Raw genomic sequence first — 17,174 nt, 5'->3', positions numbered from 1 at the left:
CTGCAATCTACATACCAAGTCCTCGAGCAGCTATATCTGTTGCAAATAGTACAGCAGCCTTTTTTCGGCAAAAATCATTGTAGACCTCAACTCGTTTCATCTGCTGTTGCTTGCCGTAAAGAGCTAGGATTGGCATACCAGGACGAAGACGGCAAAACACACGGAACAAATACTGGACCTAATGTACAGGAACAAAATGTGAAGGATTCAATAGATCTTCAAAGCCCCCCAAACAGTTCTTTAATAAAAGTTAAATCTGCTTGTCCATTTTACCGATTTAAAGCTGCAGGACCCGTTTTTAAAATTTCCATTTCAAGAAAGCAGAAGTGCTCTGCTCGACCCCACATTTAAAGAACACAGGCTGATAGTCAAACAATAGTACCCTGCGCTGCCAAAAAAGGACACGCCCAAATCGATAAAATCACATGCTTGCAATCTGTAGCATTTCTCCAAATCATCCACCCAATGCAATACAATTCACGGCCTCCAACAATTCTAATGCACTTCTGCCTGCTGTTCCATTTTAATTAAAAAGTCAAAGCCAAGCGAAAATGCAGTTTCCAAGTCACACAACATTCAAATCAAAGGAATACTAACCATAATCCTTACTCCTTTAAAACCTGGAACAGCTGACAAACAGTTTCAAAAAAAGCTCAAAAACATACAACTGTAAAACAACCCTGATTAAAAGGCCTGACAAAGGCGACTGCTACAAGGAAACAGAATAAGTTAAATTTCTTTTTACTACATTGGATTTCAGAATTTTTATTAGTGTTTTGGGATCATATTCCACAATTCAGTTTGTGTTTCTTTGTAAACTGAAACCCAATAGCCGCACGTATGCATAATTGCCAATTATCTTTTCCGCTGTTCATGCAGGGGCCTGGAAAACAGTTCATTTGGAGCTATTTAAATTCTCAGTGACTCAATCACTTCTGCGTTCCTGCTGTTTCACCTTCCCTGCTGGCCAAGGCTGCCACCGTGTGTGCGTGCGTGCGTCACAGCTCCGGACAGGCTTACAGTCTCCTCTGTAAGCTGCAAGTCTAAGAGCTCGTAGATGCTTGGACATAAGAGCGGCAGAGGGCTGCGCACTGCTGATATTTGTTTAGGGCTTACTCTGTAAGCCTGGTGACTGCTCGCAAAGAGGTTATCATAGTGAAGTGATTCTCCCAGGTACTTCACAGCAGAGTGGAAATGGGGAAAACCGCAGAATTTTCTTTGTGTGCAGAAATACTCTGGCATTTTGATACCTAAATTAAACACCTACCTCTTTGCAGCTTGATAAAAAGACAATTATCTTCTTATTCAGGTGATTCTTCACAAAGGAGTACAACATGTTCATTTTCTGGTGCAGCTCACAGATCACATAATTCTGTTCAAGTGTTCCAGGGGTGCTGCAATGGAAAATACTTTTTAACATCCTTGCAAAGAAACAGACATGAATGAAGTATGAGCACAAAGTGCAGTTTACAGATATTTTATTACACGTATATACCAATACCACAAACTGAAAGAGAGCAAATTGCTCAAAAAGTCTAAATTCCTGTCACTTTAAAAAGGACTTCTGTCCTTTTCAAAGTTATGTTTTATTTCTAAGCATTTATACTACATGTGCATTGGTGGCCAGTTTGTAATTATTTTCCAATTAATATGCAATAACTGCATATTACATAATGGAAACAAAGATCAGAAGTAAACAAATTATGATGCGCTTACTTTGGACTTCACATCTACAGCAAGCGATTACCTGGTTAGTTAGTGAGCAAGCGAACAGATGCAATTACTATCCTACTACTATCATCAGCCATTACATGCATCGAATTAGTGACCGTGTCCAGCAGGTCATTCGCTGAATAGGAAACTATTATAATTTTATAAAGATACTCAGAAGATGAGAATACCCATGCATAGATAACCTGAGTTTCACTGCAAACTCATTTTCTTCTTCTTAGGCAGTCCCTCGGAACCGAGGATGACTTGCTTCCACATTAAAAATGAGTTCTCAGGTGACTGATGAGTCCAATGCAGGACCTACAGTCTCTGTCACAGGTGAGGCAGATGGTGGTTGAAGGGGCGTGTGGGTGGGGTGCTTGGGTTGACATGCGCTGCCTGCGCTTGGCTTCCGCTTGCTCCCGGCGAAGAGACTCGAAGTGTTCGGCGCCTTCCCAGATGCTTCTCCTCCACTTTGTGCAGTCTTGGGCCAGGGATTCCCAGGTGTCGGTGGGGATGTTACACTTTTTCAAGGAGGCTTTGAGGGTGTCCTTGAAGCATTTCCTCTGCCCACCTGGGGCTCTCTTGCCGTGCCAGAGCTCCAAGTGGAGCGCTTGTTTTGGGAGTCTTGTATCGAGCATGCGGACAATGTGACCCATCCATCAGAGCTGATCGAACGTGGTCAAAGCTTCGATGCTGGGGATGTTGGCCTGAGCAAGAACACTGACTTTGGTGTGCCTATCCTGCCAATGGATCCAACACCGCCTTCAGTGTGCCAGTGCAGCCTTCGGTCGCCTGAGGAAGAGAGTGTTTGAAGACCAAGACCTCAAACCCGGCACTAAGCTCATGGTCTACAGAGCAGCAGTGATACCCGCCCTGCTGTATGCCTCAAAGAAATGGACCATGTACAGCAGGCACCTCAAAGCACTGGAGAGGTACCACCAATGCTGCCTCCGCAAGATCCTGCAAATCCATTGGCAGGATAGGCGCACCAACGTCCGTGTGCTCTTGCTCAAACTCATTTTATCCATATAACTGCATCCTCTGACTTGCATTTGATGGCATTTTTTTTTTTTTTAAAGAAAGTTTCAAAAATACCATGCATTTACTTTTTGAATCCAATTTAACTCCACTCTCCTTGTACCTGCTTATTCTTGAACTCTCAGCTCACATACCAAGACAGGACACTGAAATTAGCTCTAATAATCACAGTAACAAAGCTATTTACATATCAGGAATTGCTTCATTACTTCAATTAAACGTGTAGAACTAAACGCAAGTTATTTTACATATAAAATTCAAAAGACTACTTCTGCTACATCTTTCCTTCCTCCTCATTTCTTCCTCTATTATTTGAGCTTCGTTTCATTTTTAACTGATTTAATCTATTCTAACAATTTTTCTTTAAAAAAAACCTAAAAACCCATTATATTTTTTCAATGCAATTTTAGCATTGCATTGTATTGCACTGACAAAACCTGCAGTATAGGGAGTGAAGCTGCACAACCTCCGCCTGGACCATGACCCCACTAGCAAACATCAAGCCATTGTTTCCAAGACTGTCACTGACCTCATCTCCTCTGGAGGTCTTCCCTCCATGGCCGCCAACCTCATAGTCCCCCAGCCCCGCTTCGACCTCCTTCCCAAGATCCCCAAACAGGACTGTCCTGGTAGACCCATCGTTTCAGCCTGTTCTTGCCTCATGGAACTTATCTCTTCCTATCTCGACTCTTTTTTTCTCCCCTTGTCCAGTCTCTTCCCACCTACATTCGCGACTCTTCCGACGCCCTCCGTCACTTTAACAGTTTCCAGTTTCCTGGCCCCAACCGTCTCCTTTTCACTATGGACGTCCACTCCCGCTACACCTCCATCCCCCACCAGGACAGCCCGAGGGCACTCCGCTTCTCCCTTAAACAGGGGCCCAACCAGTCCCCATCCACCACCACCCTCCTCCGCCTGGCTGAACTTGTTCTCACATTGAACAACTTCTCCTCTGACTCCACTCACTTCCTCCAAATTAAAGGTGTTGCTATGGGAACCCGCATGGGCCCTAGCTATGCTTGCCTTTTCATAGGATATGTGGAACATTCTTTGTTCCAGTCCTACTCAGGTCCCCTCCCTCACCTCTTTTTCCAGTACATCGATGACTGTATCGGTGCCGTTTCCTGCTCTCGCCCTGAACTAGATAAGTTCATTCACTTTACTTCCAATTTCCACCCTTCCCTCACCTTCACATGGTCCATCTCTGACTCTTCTCTTCCCTTCCTTGACTTCTCCGTCTCCATTCCTGGCGATCGGCTTTCAACAAACATCCACTACAAGCCCACTGACTCCCACAGCTACCTGGACTACAATTCCTCCCACCCCGCTTCCTGCAAGGACTCTATTCCATTCGCCCAGTTTCTCCGTCTCCGCCGCGTCTGTTCTGACGATGCCACCTTCCATACCAGTGCTTCCGACATGTCTTCCTTTTTCCTTAACCGAGGATTCTCCTCTACTGTGGTGGACACTTGTCCGTTCCATTTCCCGCACTTCTGCTCTCACCCCTTCCCCTCCCACCCAGAACCATGATAGGGTTCCCCTTGTCCTCATCTTTCACCCCACCAGCCTCCACATTCAACGGATCATCCTCCGCCATCTCCAACGTGATCCCACCACCAAACGCATCTTCCCCTCACCTCCCTTTTCAGCATTCCGAAGGGACCGCTCCCTCCGCGACACCCTAGTCCACTCCTCAATCACCCCTAACAGCCCTTCCCGTGCAGGCACAGGAGATGCAACACATGCCCTTTTACCTCCTCCCTTCCCACTGTCCAGGGCCCCAAACACCCCTTCCAGGTGAAACAGCGATTTACTTGTACTTCTTGCAATTTAGTATACTGTATTCGCTGCTCACGATGTGGTCTCCTCTACATTGGGGAGACCAAACACAGATTGGGCGACCGCTTTGCGGAACACCTCCGTTCAGTCCGTAAGGGTGACCCTGAGCTTCCGGTCGCCTGTCACTTTAATTCACCGCTTCACTCCCACTCTGATCTCTCTGTCCTCGGCCTATTACATTGTTCCAATGTAGCTCAACTTAAGCTCGAAGAACAGCACCTCATATTTCCATTAGGCAATTTACAGCCTTCTGGACTCATTGAGTTCAACAATTTCAAACTATAACCCCTGCCCCCATTTTTCATGCTGTATGATTTTGCCATTCCCATTTGCAACATTTTATCTTTCCTGCCTGTTACAAAAGCACAGTATATTCCTTCAATTCCTTCCCCTCCCCCTGCCTGTCTCTGCACCTGCTTAATATCTGTTACATCTCCAGCTTCTTCCAGTTCTGATGAAGGGTCCCAGACCAGAAACGTTAACTCTGTTTCACTCTCCACGGTTGCTGCCTGGCCTGCTGAGTATTTCCAGCGTTTTCTGCTGTTGTTATTTCAGATTTCCAGCATCCGCTGTATTTTGCTATTGTAAAGGTGCACATCAAATTTGGTATGCAGTCTGAGACCATCTTGAAGCAGGAAGTTTCACATTGCTTCAGGTTTGCACCACCTGCAGTATAACTGCTAACCCAAGTAACTGCCAGTTAGCCTTTTTAATAACAAAAACTTCAATCAGCATTTGTACACCAATGAGTAGAGCTCTGCGAATGTATGTTGGGACATATACATTAAGCTACACTTGGCTGACCAGAGAACAATTGAATCAAAGAAGTACCTCAGCAGAATGCGCATCATGTTAAGAATCAAACTTGTACTGCAGGACAACACATTTTTACTTATTTTTCCTGAGTTTCTGCACCCAACTATCCATTTTAGATATCCTATTGTGTTTTATAAAAGCAATCCTGCCAAATTGAAATGGCAGGCAGAGCTGCAGGAAGAGGAGAAGAAAGATTTTGAAATTCACATCTTTCAAGACAGGTAGACAGATTAGTACCTTACAGTGATGAGGGCCTTCTGTTTCATGTGTCACACACTGTGCAGTGCCAAGAATATACAGTGAAAGTGCTACAAAAACTAAACAGGAATCCAAATTTGCAGGACAAAAAGGTAAATTGAGCTATGAGGTCAACAAACTGAAAAATCAATCCCACTATAGCACTATGTTTGCCAACATGTTAAGAGTGATATGGATCACAGTCCCAGACAGTTTTATTATGTTGGGCACTATTACACTGAAAGTGCTTTTGTGAGGCACTGCAAGGCCATGACAGAAATTGTCTAACAAGTTAAAGAGGTCCTTCTACAACAACACTTGCTTATCATGCAACAAAATCATGTGTAGGAGAAACTATATGGGGGGGGGGGGGGGTCATAAGAACAACTGGTTGAAAAGATCAGAGCTTCATGTGGCACAGTCTTGCCATGGATGAAACAACTAACAATGTGGGCATGACCCAGCTGAAAATCTTTGAGATAAACGTGGATAACCCCAACATGATCATGAACTTACTGCTTTGGAGAGTATGCAGGGAGCATAAAGGGTAAATAAACCCAAATTAGGTTCATATTTTTCACACTGATAAGTAATCCACTGAATTTCTAATAGCATTAACAGAATCTGATCTCTGCAGCAACTACTCTTGGACGATTTCCAACATTTTCATGACAGATTGCCAGATTCAGAGGGGTTTGAAACCCTTTTTATATCGGTGTGTATGCTCCACCAAACATTCAGATACAACTAATTCAATGCAATGGCCAGCTGAAGAGCAAGTCTGATGTGGTAGGTGTGCCTGTATTATACAGAGGAATCTAGATGTCTGCAGTATCACATTCATTACCTGCTTTCAGTGTGTGTGTGTGTGTGTGTGTGTGTGTGTGTGTGTGTGTGTGTGTGTGTGTAATAAAAAGTTTCTCAAAAAGACCTGCAGAAAGCGAGCTCCTGCTCAAAGTTCACTGATAAACATCTGCAGTCCATGCTTTCATTGTCCGCAACAAAGCTGGTACCATGAATGAAAGAACTGACAAAGCAGAAGCCAACTCTGTTTAGCTGTAAATATAAAGCCCACATCTCATACAAAACTGACACTTTGCTCAGTAAGGTAAAATTATGCAAATCTGCAGGGAGTCAAATTTCATCAAGAGCAGTGTCTATGGAAGAAGGGAGCAGCAATATTAGCAGGGAGCAATCGAGACAACTCAAACAGCTGAGGCCAGTATCACACTGGTGGATCAGTGATCAGTCACTCTGAAATCACAGTGAGCTACAGAATAATTAGAACATGCCACCGTCTAGCAAATGGCCGTCAAGGTTGAGCTGATTTGAACAGGGATTAGCTGTCTACAAAATAATTACTGTACCTGTATTAAATATTAATCCCTAGGAAGGGTAAAAAATAAAATTCAAATCGTTGATATTGCTTTTTAAAAGTCTGTGATGAGCTTTCTGCAATCTGCATTTCATAAGTACATAAGAATTAGGAGCCGGAGTAGGCCATTTGGCCCTACGAGCCTGCTCCACCATTCAATAAGATCATGGCTGATCGTCTGCCTCATCTCCACTTTCCTGCATTATCCTCATATTCCTTGATTCCCTTAATATTCAAAAATCTATGATCTCTGTCTTGAATATACTCAACGACTGAGTCTCCACAGCCCTCTGGGGTAGAGAATTTCAAAGATTCACCACCCTCTGAAGAGATTTCTCCTCATCTCAGTCCTAAATAAACAACCGCTTATTCGGAGACTGTGATCCCTGGTCTAGATTCCCCAGCTTGGGGAAACATCCTCCCTGCATCTACCCTGTAAAGCCCTGTAAGAATTTTGTATGTTTCAATGAGATCACCTCTCATTCTTCTAAACTCTAGAGAATATAGGCCTAGTCTACTCAATCTGTCCTCATAGGACAATCCCCCCATCCCAGGAATCAGTCTGGTGAACCTTCGTTGCACTCCCTCTATGGCAAGTATATCCTTTCTTAGGTAAGGAGACCAAAACTGTACACAATACTCCAGGTGTGGTCTCGCCAGGGCCTTATATAATTGCAGTAAGACGTCTTTACTCTTATACTCAAATCCTCTTGTAATAAAGGCCAACATACCATTTGTGTTGTGTCTCAAGGGGTTTTATACCCTTACCTATATAACAATTAAGAAGGACTCCGGGGTGGAGAGTTTAGTTAACGGCCATTTTATTTACAATGTGCTTCTTCACTCAATGCACATTTCCCATAGTGCATTGCAAATCACCACTACAGTATCCCATGTGGGACAATTCTAATACACATTCAAAATACACAACATATTTCCTCCCCCTTAAAATAGAATGTCCACAAAACAGAATAACTGAAAATGACTATAACTATGGAAGAGAGGGTAGACTGCCTCTACAATCCGCTAACCCTGAGGATTATTCTGCCCCATGCACACAGGTTAGCACTAACTGTAACTAAGGTGCTCTGGAGGCTGCCTTTCTCTTTGGGGGTAACGCCTAGTCTCAGGAGCAGGCTCTGGCTGGCTCTCCCATGACCCTGCAGGCATGGCTTCCTCCCTCGATGGCACAAGAGTGGATGGTGCCACCGTCTCAGGGTCGGGCGGCCAGTCCCTGCCGAAGCCCCCAGCAGGTCCTTGATCCTCTGTTTCTTGGGTTACCTGTGGCGACTGTCTTGGCAGTAACTGGACTACATGCCGTCTCCATGTACGGTCGTCTCCGGTGCGGACTCGGTATGAAACAGGGCCCGTCTTTTGAATGACCGTAGCCGGGACCCACCGCGCGAGGACTTTGCCCCCCCACCACAAAGTGTGGTTCTTTGGACCTCTGAGCTCGTCTGCTGACTTGATCCTGCTGATTGGCGTGCACCACTGCTTCTGTGGACGTTGGCCTCAGCAGGTCAAGGCGTGTCCGTAACTGCCTTCCCACGAGTAGGTAAGCAGGAGATGCTCCAGTCGTAGCATGAGGCGTGTTTCGGTATTTCAGCAGGAAAGCATTCAGGCGCTGCTTTAGAGGAGCATCACTTCTTGCCGCTTTCAACGCGCGTTTCAGCGTTCTGACAAATCTCTCCGCCAATCCATTCGTGGATGGATGATAAGGCGCGGAGAACATGCGCTGGATTCCATTGCTCTTGAGGAACTCCTCCATCTCCTGGGATGTGAACGGTGTTCCATTGTCGGTTACGATCTGCCCCGGCAGACCAAATCGCCCGAACATCTCTCTGAGTCTCGATGGTTTTCTCCGTAGTGGTAGTGGACATTATTGCAACCTCCGGCCATTTGGAATAAGAACATAAGAAATAGGAGCAGGAGTAGGCCAATCGGCCCCTCGAGCCTGCTCCGCCATTCAATAAGATCATGACTGATCTGATCCTAACCGCCAATCTACTATCACAGAACCATCTCCTGAATCTAACAGAATTAGACACACGAAATAGGAGCAGGATCAGGCTAGCGGGTAGCGGAGCAGGCCGATCCAACCCCTTCACAATCTTATATGTTTCAATAAGATCGCCTCTCATTCTTCTGAACTCCAATGAGTAGAGTCCCAATCTACTCAACCTCTCCTCATATGTCCATCCCCTCATCCCCGGGATTAACCGAGTGAACCTTCTTTGTACTGACTCGAGAGCAAGTATGTCTTTTCTTAAGTATGGACACCAAAACTGTATGCAGTATTCCAGGTGCGGTCTCACCAATACCTTGTACAACTGAAGCAATACCTCCCTATTTTTATATTCTATCCCCCTAGCAATGAAAGCCAACATGCCATTGGCCTTCTTAATCACTTGCTGCACCTGCATACTAACTTTTTGAGTTTCGTGCACCAGGACCCCCAGATCCCTTTGTACTTCAGTACTTTCCAGTTTCTTGCCATTAAGATAATAACTTGCTCTACGATTGGTCCACCGCGACCAGGAACATCGCTCCTTCCACTGGTCCCGCGAAGTCCAGATGGATCCGTTGCCACGGTGTCGCCGGCCATTCCCATGGATGCAGTGGCGCTGCTCTTGGCTTATCCCTGGTTGTCTCGCATGATGGGCATGATTTCGCTTCAACCTCAATTTCATGATCCAGACCGGGCCACCAGAAGTAGCTTCGTGCCAGCTCCTTCATCCGGACAATACCACAATGTCCTGAGTGCAGCTCGTTGAGGACATGTTTCCGCAGCTTTGGTGGTATGATCACTCGCGTGTCCCAAAGGAGGCATCCTGATGTGACAGAGAACTCCTTCCCTCTTGACAGGTAAGGTAGGAGCTCAGGTGGTGCGTCTGACACCCGTGACCCGTCTCCTCGCATCAAACGATCCAGCACCTTGGATAGCGTAGGGTCCACTCTGGTCTCTTTCTTGACCTGCCGGGCCGTGACAGGGGCATTGCTCACCATGTCAAAGTAGAAAATCTTCTGCTCACAGCCTTCAGAGGGCACCGGCAGCGGAAGTCTTGACAATCCGTCCGCATTGCCATGTGCTGCTGACCTCCGGTATTTGATGTTGTAATTGTGAGCGCTTAACATCAGCGCCCAGCGCTGCATCCTGCACGCTGCCAGGGAGGGTATTCCTGTGTGTGGACCAAAGATTGATGTCAGAGGACGATGATCCGTCAGCAAGGTGAATTTCCTTCCGAACAAGTAGTGATGGAACTTTTTGATTCCAAAGATGATGCCCAAAGCCTCTTTTTCGATCTGCGGGTATTTCACCTCCGCCTTGATCAGGGACCTTGACGCGAATGCAATCGGCTTCTCTTCGCCTGAGGGAAAGATGTGGGACACGACCGCGCCGACGCCATAAGGAGACGTGTCACAGGCCAGCTGAATCTGCAACGACGGGTCAAAGTGCGTCAACACTCTGGGGTCAGTCAAAGTTGCTTTGGCTTTCTTGAATGTAGCTTCGCACTCCTTCGTCCATGCCCAGGCCTTGCCCTGACACAGCAACTCATGTAATGGCTTCAACAGTGATGCCAGCTGTGGAATAAACTTTCCGTAATAGTTCAGGAGACCTAAGAATGACCGCAGCTGGCCGACATTTGTCGTTGCAGGAGCGTCGGCAATGGCTTTCACTTTCGACGGTGCTGTGTGTAGGCCGTCCGCGTCGATGACATGGCCTAGGTACTCCACTGATGGCTTGAAAAATTCGCATTTGTCCTTGCGAACGCGTAAGCCATATTCTTCAAGTCTTCCCAGTGTCTTCGTCAGGTTCTGCAGATGCTCGTTGTCGTCCTTTCCTGTGACAAGGATATCGTCGAGGTAACATTGTGCCCCTGGAATGCCGCTTAAGATCTGGTCCATAGCCCGCTGAAACAATGCTGGTGCTGACGTTATACCAAAGGGTAAGCGGCAGTACCTGTAGAGGCCCTTGTGGGTGGTGATGGTGAGGTACTTCTGGGAGTCCTCTTCTACATGCATCTGCAAGTAGGCTTGGCATAGATTAATCTTGCTAAACTTCTGACCGCCTGCTAGACCCGCGAAAAGATCTTCAATGATGGGGAGGGGGTACTGTTCAGCTGAGAGCACAGGATTCACTGTTACTTTAAAATCTCCACATAAGCGAACCGCGCCGTCACTCTTCATCACTGGTACCACAGGCGTGGCCCACTCACTGTGCGAAACCGGCACCAGGACCCCCATCTTGACCAGACGCTCCAGGTCAGCCTCCACCTTTGGTCTGAGGGCGTAGGGAACGTTCCTGGCCTTCAGGAATCGTGGCTGGCTTCACCTTGAGTTTGACCGTAATCCCCTTCATACTCCCCGATTCTCCGTCAAAGACAGCCGCATGCTTTGTCAACACTGCCGCTAGCCCCGCCTCTTCGACTGACACCGCATTCACTTTTTTCCAATCCAGATGAATTTTCTCCAACCATGGCCTGCCCATCAGGGATGAATAGTCACCCTTGACCACGTAAACTGGCAGCATTACGGTTTGTCCATTAAGCTCCACCTTGACCTCCGTCTTACCCAGCATTGGGACTGTTTCCCCAGTGTAGGTCTTTAAGATGAGCTTGGCCGGCGTCAGTGATAGGTGGTTCAGTTTTTCTTGGAATAGCTTCTCTGAAATCAAGGAGACAGCAGCCCCCGTGTCCAGCTCCATTTTGACCGGTATTCCCTCTAGTAGTGGAGTGACTCCATAGCCTGATGAGCCTCCATTCACCATTAACACATGGAGATTCAGCTCCCCATCAGAGTCTGTGTCACTGTCTTCCTGTTCTTGTTTCACCATGTGTAGGTTTTTCTTCTTAGAACCCCAGTTGGATGTGTTTCCTTGTTTGTTTTTGTGTGTCTCGGTGTAGGATTGTTTGCTTTGCCCTTTACACACACGTTCAATGTGTCCTTCCTTTTCACATTTCCGACAGGTCAGGTCTTTACACCAGCAGTCAGATGGCTGATGACCTGACCTTCCACATCTGTAACACTCTCTGGCGCCCTTTCCATGCTTATCCGGTGTAGCTGCTACCCTGTGCACTCTTGTTGCAGCCCCCAACAGCTGTGCATCTTTAGCTGCTAACTCCATAGACACAGCGAGCTCCACTGCTGATTTAAGCATCAGTTTGCCAGTCGTGAGCAAGCGCTTCTGTGTTGCTTCACATCTTAATCCACACACAAAGCTATCACGGACAGTGTCATTTAGAGTTTCACCAAACTCACAATGCTCAGTTAGCTTCTTTAGCACTGCAACATATTCGGCTATGGACTCACCCTCCCCTTGGTTTCGTTTGTGAAACCTGAACCTCTCGGCAATCAGCAGCGGCTTGGGTGCGAAATGTGTTTCCAAAACTTCCACAATCTGATCATATGTCTTAGCGCCAGGCTTATCCGGGTGCATCAAACTCCGTAACAAGCCAAATGTTTTTGCTCCGATCACACTGAGGAACGTCGCCACTTTCACGTCATCTTTAATGCCATTTGCAGTCACGAAAAATCCGAAACACTCTGTATATGCACTCCATTGCTCCGCTGTTTGACAAATTTGCTGGAGTTCTTTGAGGAAGTAACATATAGGGTGGATAAAGGGGAACCGGTGGACGTAGTGTATTTAGACTTCCAAAAGGCATTTGACAAGGTGCCACACAAAAGATTATTGCTTAAGATAAAAAATCACAGGATTGGGGGTAATATTCTGGCATGGATAGAGGATTGGCTATCTAACAGAAGGCAGAGAGTTGGGATAAATGGTTCATTCTCAGACTGGCAATCAGTAACTAGTGGTGTTCCGCAGGGGTCAGTGCTGGGTCCCCAACTCTTTACAATCTATATTAACGATTTGGAGGAGGGGACCGAGTGTAACATATCAAAGTTTGCAGATGATACTAAGATGGGAGGGAAAGTAGTGAGTGAGGAGGACATAAAATACCTGCAAGGGGACATCAACAGGCTAAGTAAGTGGGCAGAGATTTGGCAGATGGAATACAATACTGGAAAGTGTGAGGTTATGCACTTTGGCAGGAAAAATCGTAGAGCAAGTTATTATCTTAATGGCAAGAAACTGGAAAGTACTGAAGTACAAAGGGATCTGGGGGTCCTGGTGCACGAAACTCAAAAGGTTAGTATGCAGGTGCAGCAAGTGATTAAGAAGGCCAATGGAATGTTGGCTTTCATTGCTAGGGGGATAGAATATAAAAATAGGGAGGTATTGCTTCAGTTGTACAAGGTATTGGTGAGACCGCACCTGGAATACTGCATACAGTTTTGGTGTCCATACTTAAGAAAAGACATACTTGCTCTCGAGTCAGTACAAAGAAGGTTCACTCGGATTGGGACTCTACTCATTGGAGTTCAGAAGAATGAGAGGCGATCTTATTGAAACATAGAAGATTGTGAAGGGGTTGGATCGGGTGGATGCGGGGAGGATGTTCCCGATGATGGGTGAAACTAGAACTAGGGGGCATAGTCTTAGAATAAGGGGCTGCTCTTTCAAAACTGAGATGAGGAGGAACTACTTCACTCAGAGGGTGGTAGGTCCATGGAATATGCTGCCCCAAAAAGCTGTAGAAGCTACATCATTACATAAATTTAAAACAGAAATAGACAGTTTCCTAGAAGTAAAGGGAACTAAGGGTTACGGGGAGCGGGCAGGAATTTGGACATGAGTCTAGGTTCGGATCGGACATGGCCCTGTGGGTAGCGGAGCGGGCCCAGGGGCCGTGTAGCCTGATCCTGCTCCTATTTCGTGTGTCTAATTCTGTTAGATTCAGGAGATGGTTCTGTGATAGTAGATTGGCGGTTAGGATCAGATCAGCCATGATCTTATTGAATGGCGGAGCAGGCTCGAGGGGCCGATTGGCCTACTCCTGCTCCTATTTCTTATGTTCTTATGTTTCATCAAATGGTCCAAACGCTCCGGTTAGCATAGCCATCTTGTTATTTTTTTTTTATTTTTACAGTCCTTTTCCTCCACTACGTTTCACTGTATCGTTACTCTCCCCCTTCTTTGTGTAACACACGAACCGCCACCTTTACGAGGCGATTGCATCAGCACTAAACTGCGGGCGCGCCATTAAGAAAAGACAGGAACTTCTTACTTTAAACATCGCCGATTCCAGTGCAAAGTGATGCGCAAGTCCGTCGTACTCGTCGCCAGTTTTGTTGTGTCTCAAGGGGTTTTATACCCTTACCTATATAACAATTAAGGAGGACTCCGGGGTGGAGAGTTTAGTTAACGGCCATTTTATTTACAATGTGCTTCTTCACTCAATGCACAACATTTCCCATAGTGCATTGCAAATCACCACTACGGTATCCCATGTGGGACAATTCTAATACACATTCAAAATACACAACAATTTTCTAAGCGCCGTTACCATGTCCTTAATAATAGATTCTAGCATTTTCCCTACTACTGATGTCAAGCTAACTGGTCAGTAGTTCCCGTTTACTCTCTTCCCTCCTTTCTTAAATAGTGGAATTTTGGAAAATGACAACCAATGCATCCACGATCGCTATAGCCAACTCTTTCAAAACCCTAGGATGTAGGCCATCAGGTCCAAGGGATTTATCGGCTTTCAGTCCCATTAATTTCTCCAGTACTATTTTTTTACTAATACTAATTTCTTTCAGTTCCTCATTCTCACTAGACCCTTGCTTCGCCACTATTTCCAGGAAGGTATTTGTGTCTTCTTCCGTGAAGACAGACACAAAGTATTTGTTTAATTTCTCTGCCATTTCCTTATTCCCCATTATAATTTCTCCTGTCTCAGCCTGTAAGGGACCCAGATTTACGTTCGCTAATCTTTTCCTTTTTACATACCTATAGAAGCTTTTACACTCTTTTTTGTCTCTCGCTAGTTTACTCTCATATTTCTATTTTCCCTTTCTTTATCAATTTCTTGGTCCTCCTTTGCTGAATTCTAAAATCCTCCCAATCCTCAGGCTTACGACTCTTTTTGGCAACATTATAAGCCTCTTCCTTTGATCTAATACTATCTTTAACTTCTCTTGTTAGCCAAGGTTAGACCACTTTTCCTGTAGGGTTTTTGTGCCTTAAAGGAATGTATATTTGTTGTAAATTTTGTATTAATTCTTTAAATGCTAGTCATTGCTTGTCTACCATCATACCTTTTAATGCAGTTTCCCAATCTACCGTAGCCAACTCATCCCTCATACATACGTAGTTTGCTTTGTTTAGATTTAAGACCCTAGTTTCAGATTTAACTAAATCACTTTCAAACTCAATATAAAATTCTATCATATTATGGTCACTCTTCCCTAAAGGCCCCTTTACTGCAAGGTTATTAATTAACCCATTCTCATTGCCCAATACTAGATCGACAATAGCCTGTTCCCTAGTTGGTTCCTCAACATACTGATCTACAAAACATAGAACATAGACAGAAAAATAGGAGGTGTAGGCCATTTGGCCCTTCGAGCCTGCTCCGCCATTCAATATGATCATGGCTGATCCTCCTTCTCAATACTATATTCCTGCTCTCTCCCCATACCCCTTGATGCCTATCTATCTCCTTCTTAGATATATTCAGTGACTTGGCCTCCACAGCCTTCTGTGGTAGAGAATTCCATAGGTTCACCACCCTCTGTGTGAAGAAATTTCTCCTCATCCCAGTCCTAAATGTCCTACCCCGTATCCTGAGACTGTGACCCCTCGTTTTAGACCCTCCAGCCAGGGGAAACATCCTCTCTGCATCCAGTCTGTCTAGCCCTGTCAGAACTTTATACGTTTCAATGAGATCCCTTCTCATTCTTCTAAACTCGTGAATACAGGCCTAGTCGACCCAATCTCTCCTCATACGACAGCCGTGCCATCCCAGGAATCAGTCTGGTGAACCTTCGCTATAGACAACTCCCACCAATATTTTCTGCCCCTCGGTGCTTCTTAGCTCCACCCAGACTGATTCTACATCTTGATTTTCTGAGCCAATATCCTCTCTCACTATTGGTCTAATTTCATCCTTTACCAACAACGCCACCCCACCTCCTTTTCCTTTTTGCCTGTCCTTCCTAAATATCGAATATCCTTGGATATTCAGCTCCCAGCCTTGGTCACCCTGCAGCCATGTCTCCGTAATCACAATTATATCATATCCGTTTACATCTATTTCCGCTGTTAATTCATCTATCTTATTACGAATGCTTCGTGCATTCAGATAGTGCCTTTAAATTTGTCTTTTTAACATTTATGCAAGATCTTAAACTATCTTGCATACATTCCATGAATTCGTCCTCCACGCTATTACTGCAAATTTGGTTTGCCCAGTCAATATGTAGATTAAAGTCCCTCATGCTTACTGTATTACCCTTGTTACATGCACCTCTAATTTCCTGATTTATACACTGCCCTACATTTCAACTACTGTTTGGGAGCCTATAAACAACTCCCACCAATGTTTTCTGCCCCTTGCTGTTTCTTAGCTCTACGCAAACTGATTCTACTTCTTGATTTTCGGAGCGAAGATCATTTCTCTCCACTGTCTTTATCCCATCCTTTATCATCAGGGCTACCCCGCCTCCTTTTCCATTTTGCCTATCTCTTCTAAAAGTTAAGTATCCTGGAATATTTAGTTCCCAACCTTGGCCACTTTGCAACCACATCTCCATTGTGGCTATTAGATCAAACTTGTTAATTTCTATCTGCGCTATTAATTCATCTATTTTGTCGCAAATGTTTCGCGCATTCAGATATAGTGCCTTTAGCTTTGACTTATTTCTATTTTTCCTTGATGTCACCTTAGTCACTGATGCCTTATTACCTTCGTTACTCTCCCTGTCCCTTCCTGACCCACTCTGCTTATTTTTACCCAAAACTTTACTCTGCTCTAGAGCCTTGACATTTCTCTCGCTGCTTTTAAATTTTCTCTTTCCTGAAGCCTCCCACTCTCCTTCATTATTTTCTTCTTCTTAGGCAGTCCCTCGGAACCGAGGATGTGGAGCCCGTCCCAACAGAACAGCTCCCTCTTTCCTGGTGCCAGTGCCCCATGAACTGAAACCCCTTCCTCCCACACCACTCTTTGAGCCACGCATTTAAACCTCTAATCTGTTTGTCTCTATGCCAATTTGCAGGTGGCTCAGGTAACAATCCAGAGATCATTAC

The 17,174-nt window shown here is 45.4% G+C and overlaps 1 protein-coding gene across 2 annotated transcripts in view; it reads right to left on the bottom strand.

The window, feature by feature from the left end:
* The window catches only part of ddx10 (DEAD (Asp-Glu-Ala-Asp) box polypeptide 10), a 74,548-nt gene that overhangs the window by 24,769 nt on the left and 32,605 nt on the right, over nt 1–17,174 (bottom strand). For both annotated transcript variants that reach the window (XM_085999108.1, XM_085999109.1), the window contains exons 7-8: nt 1,268–1,394; nt 16–178 (exon numbers count right to left, since the gene is read on the bottom strand). In XM_085999108.1, coding sequence (XP_085855234.1) covers nt 16–178; nt 1,268–1,394 — 290 coding nt within the window. The remainder of the gene's footprint in view (nt 1–15; nt 179–1,267; nt 1,395–17,174) is intronic.

The sequence above is a fragment of the Somniosus microcephalus genome, chromosome 10 (assembly GCF_052327205.1).
Source record: "Somniosus microcephalus isolate GS21.2 chromosome 10, FLI_Smic_1.0, whole genome shotgun sequence".
Classification (NCBI taxonomy): domain Eukaryota; kingdom Metazoa; phylum Chordata; class Chondrichthyes; order Squaliformes; family Somniosidae; genus Somniosus; species Somniosus microcephalus.
This window is presented reverse-complemented; position numbering and strand designations above follow the sequence as displayed.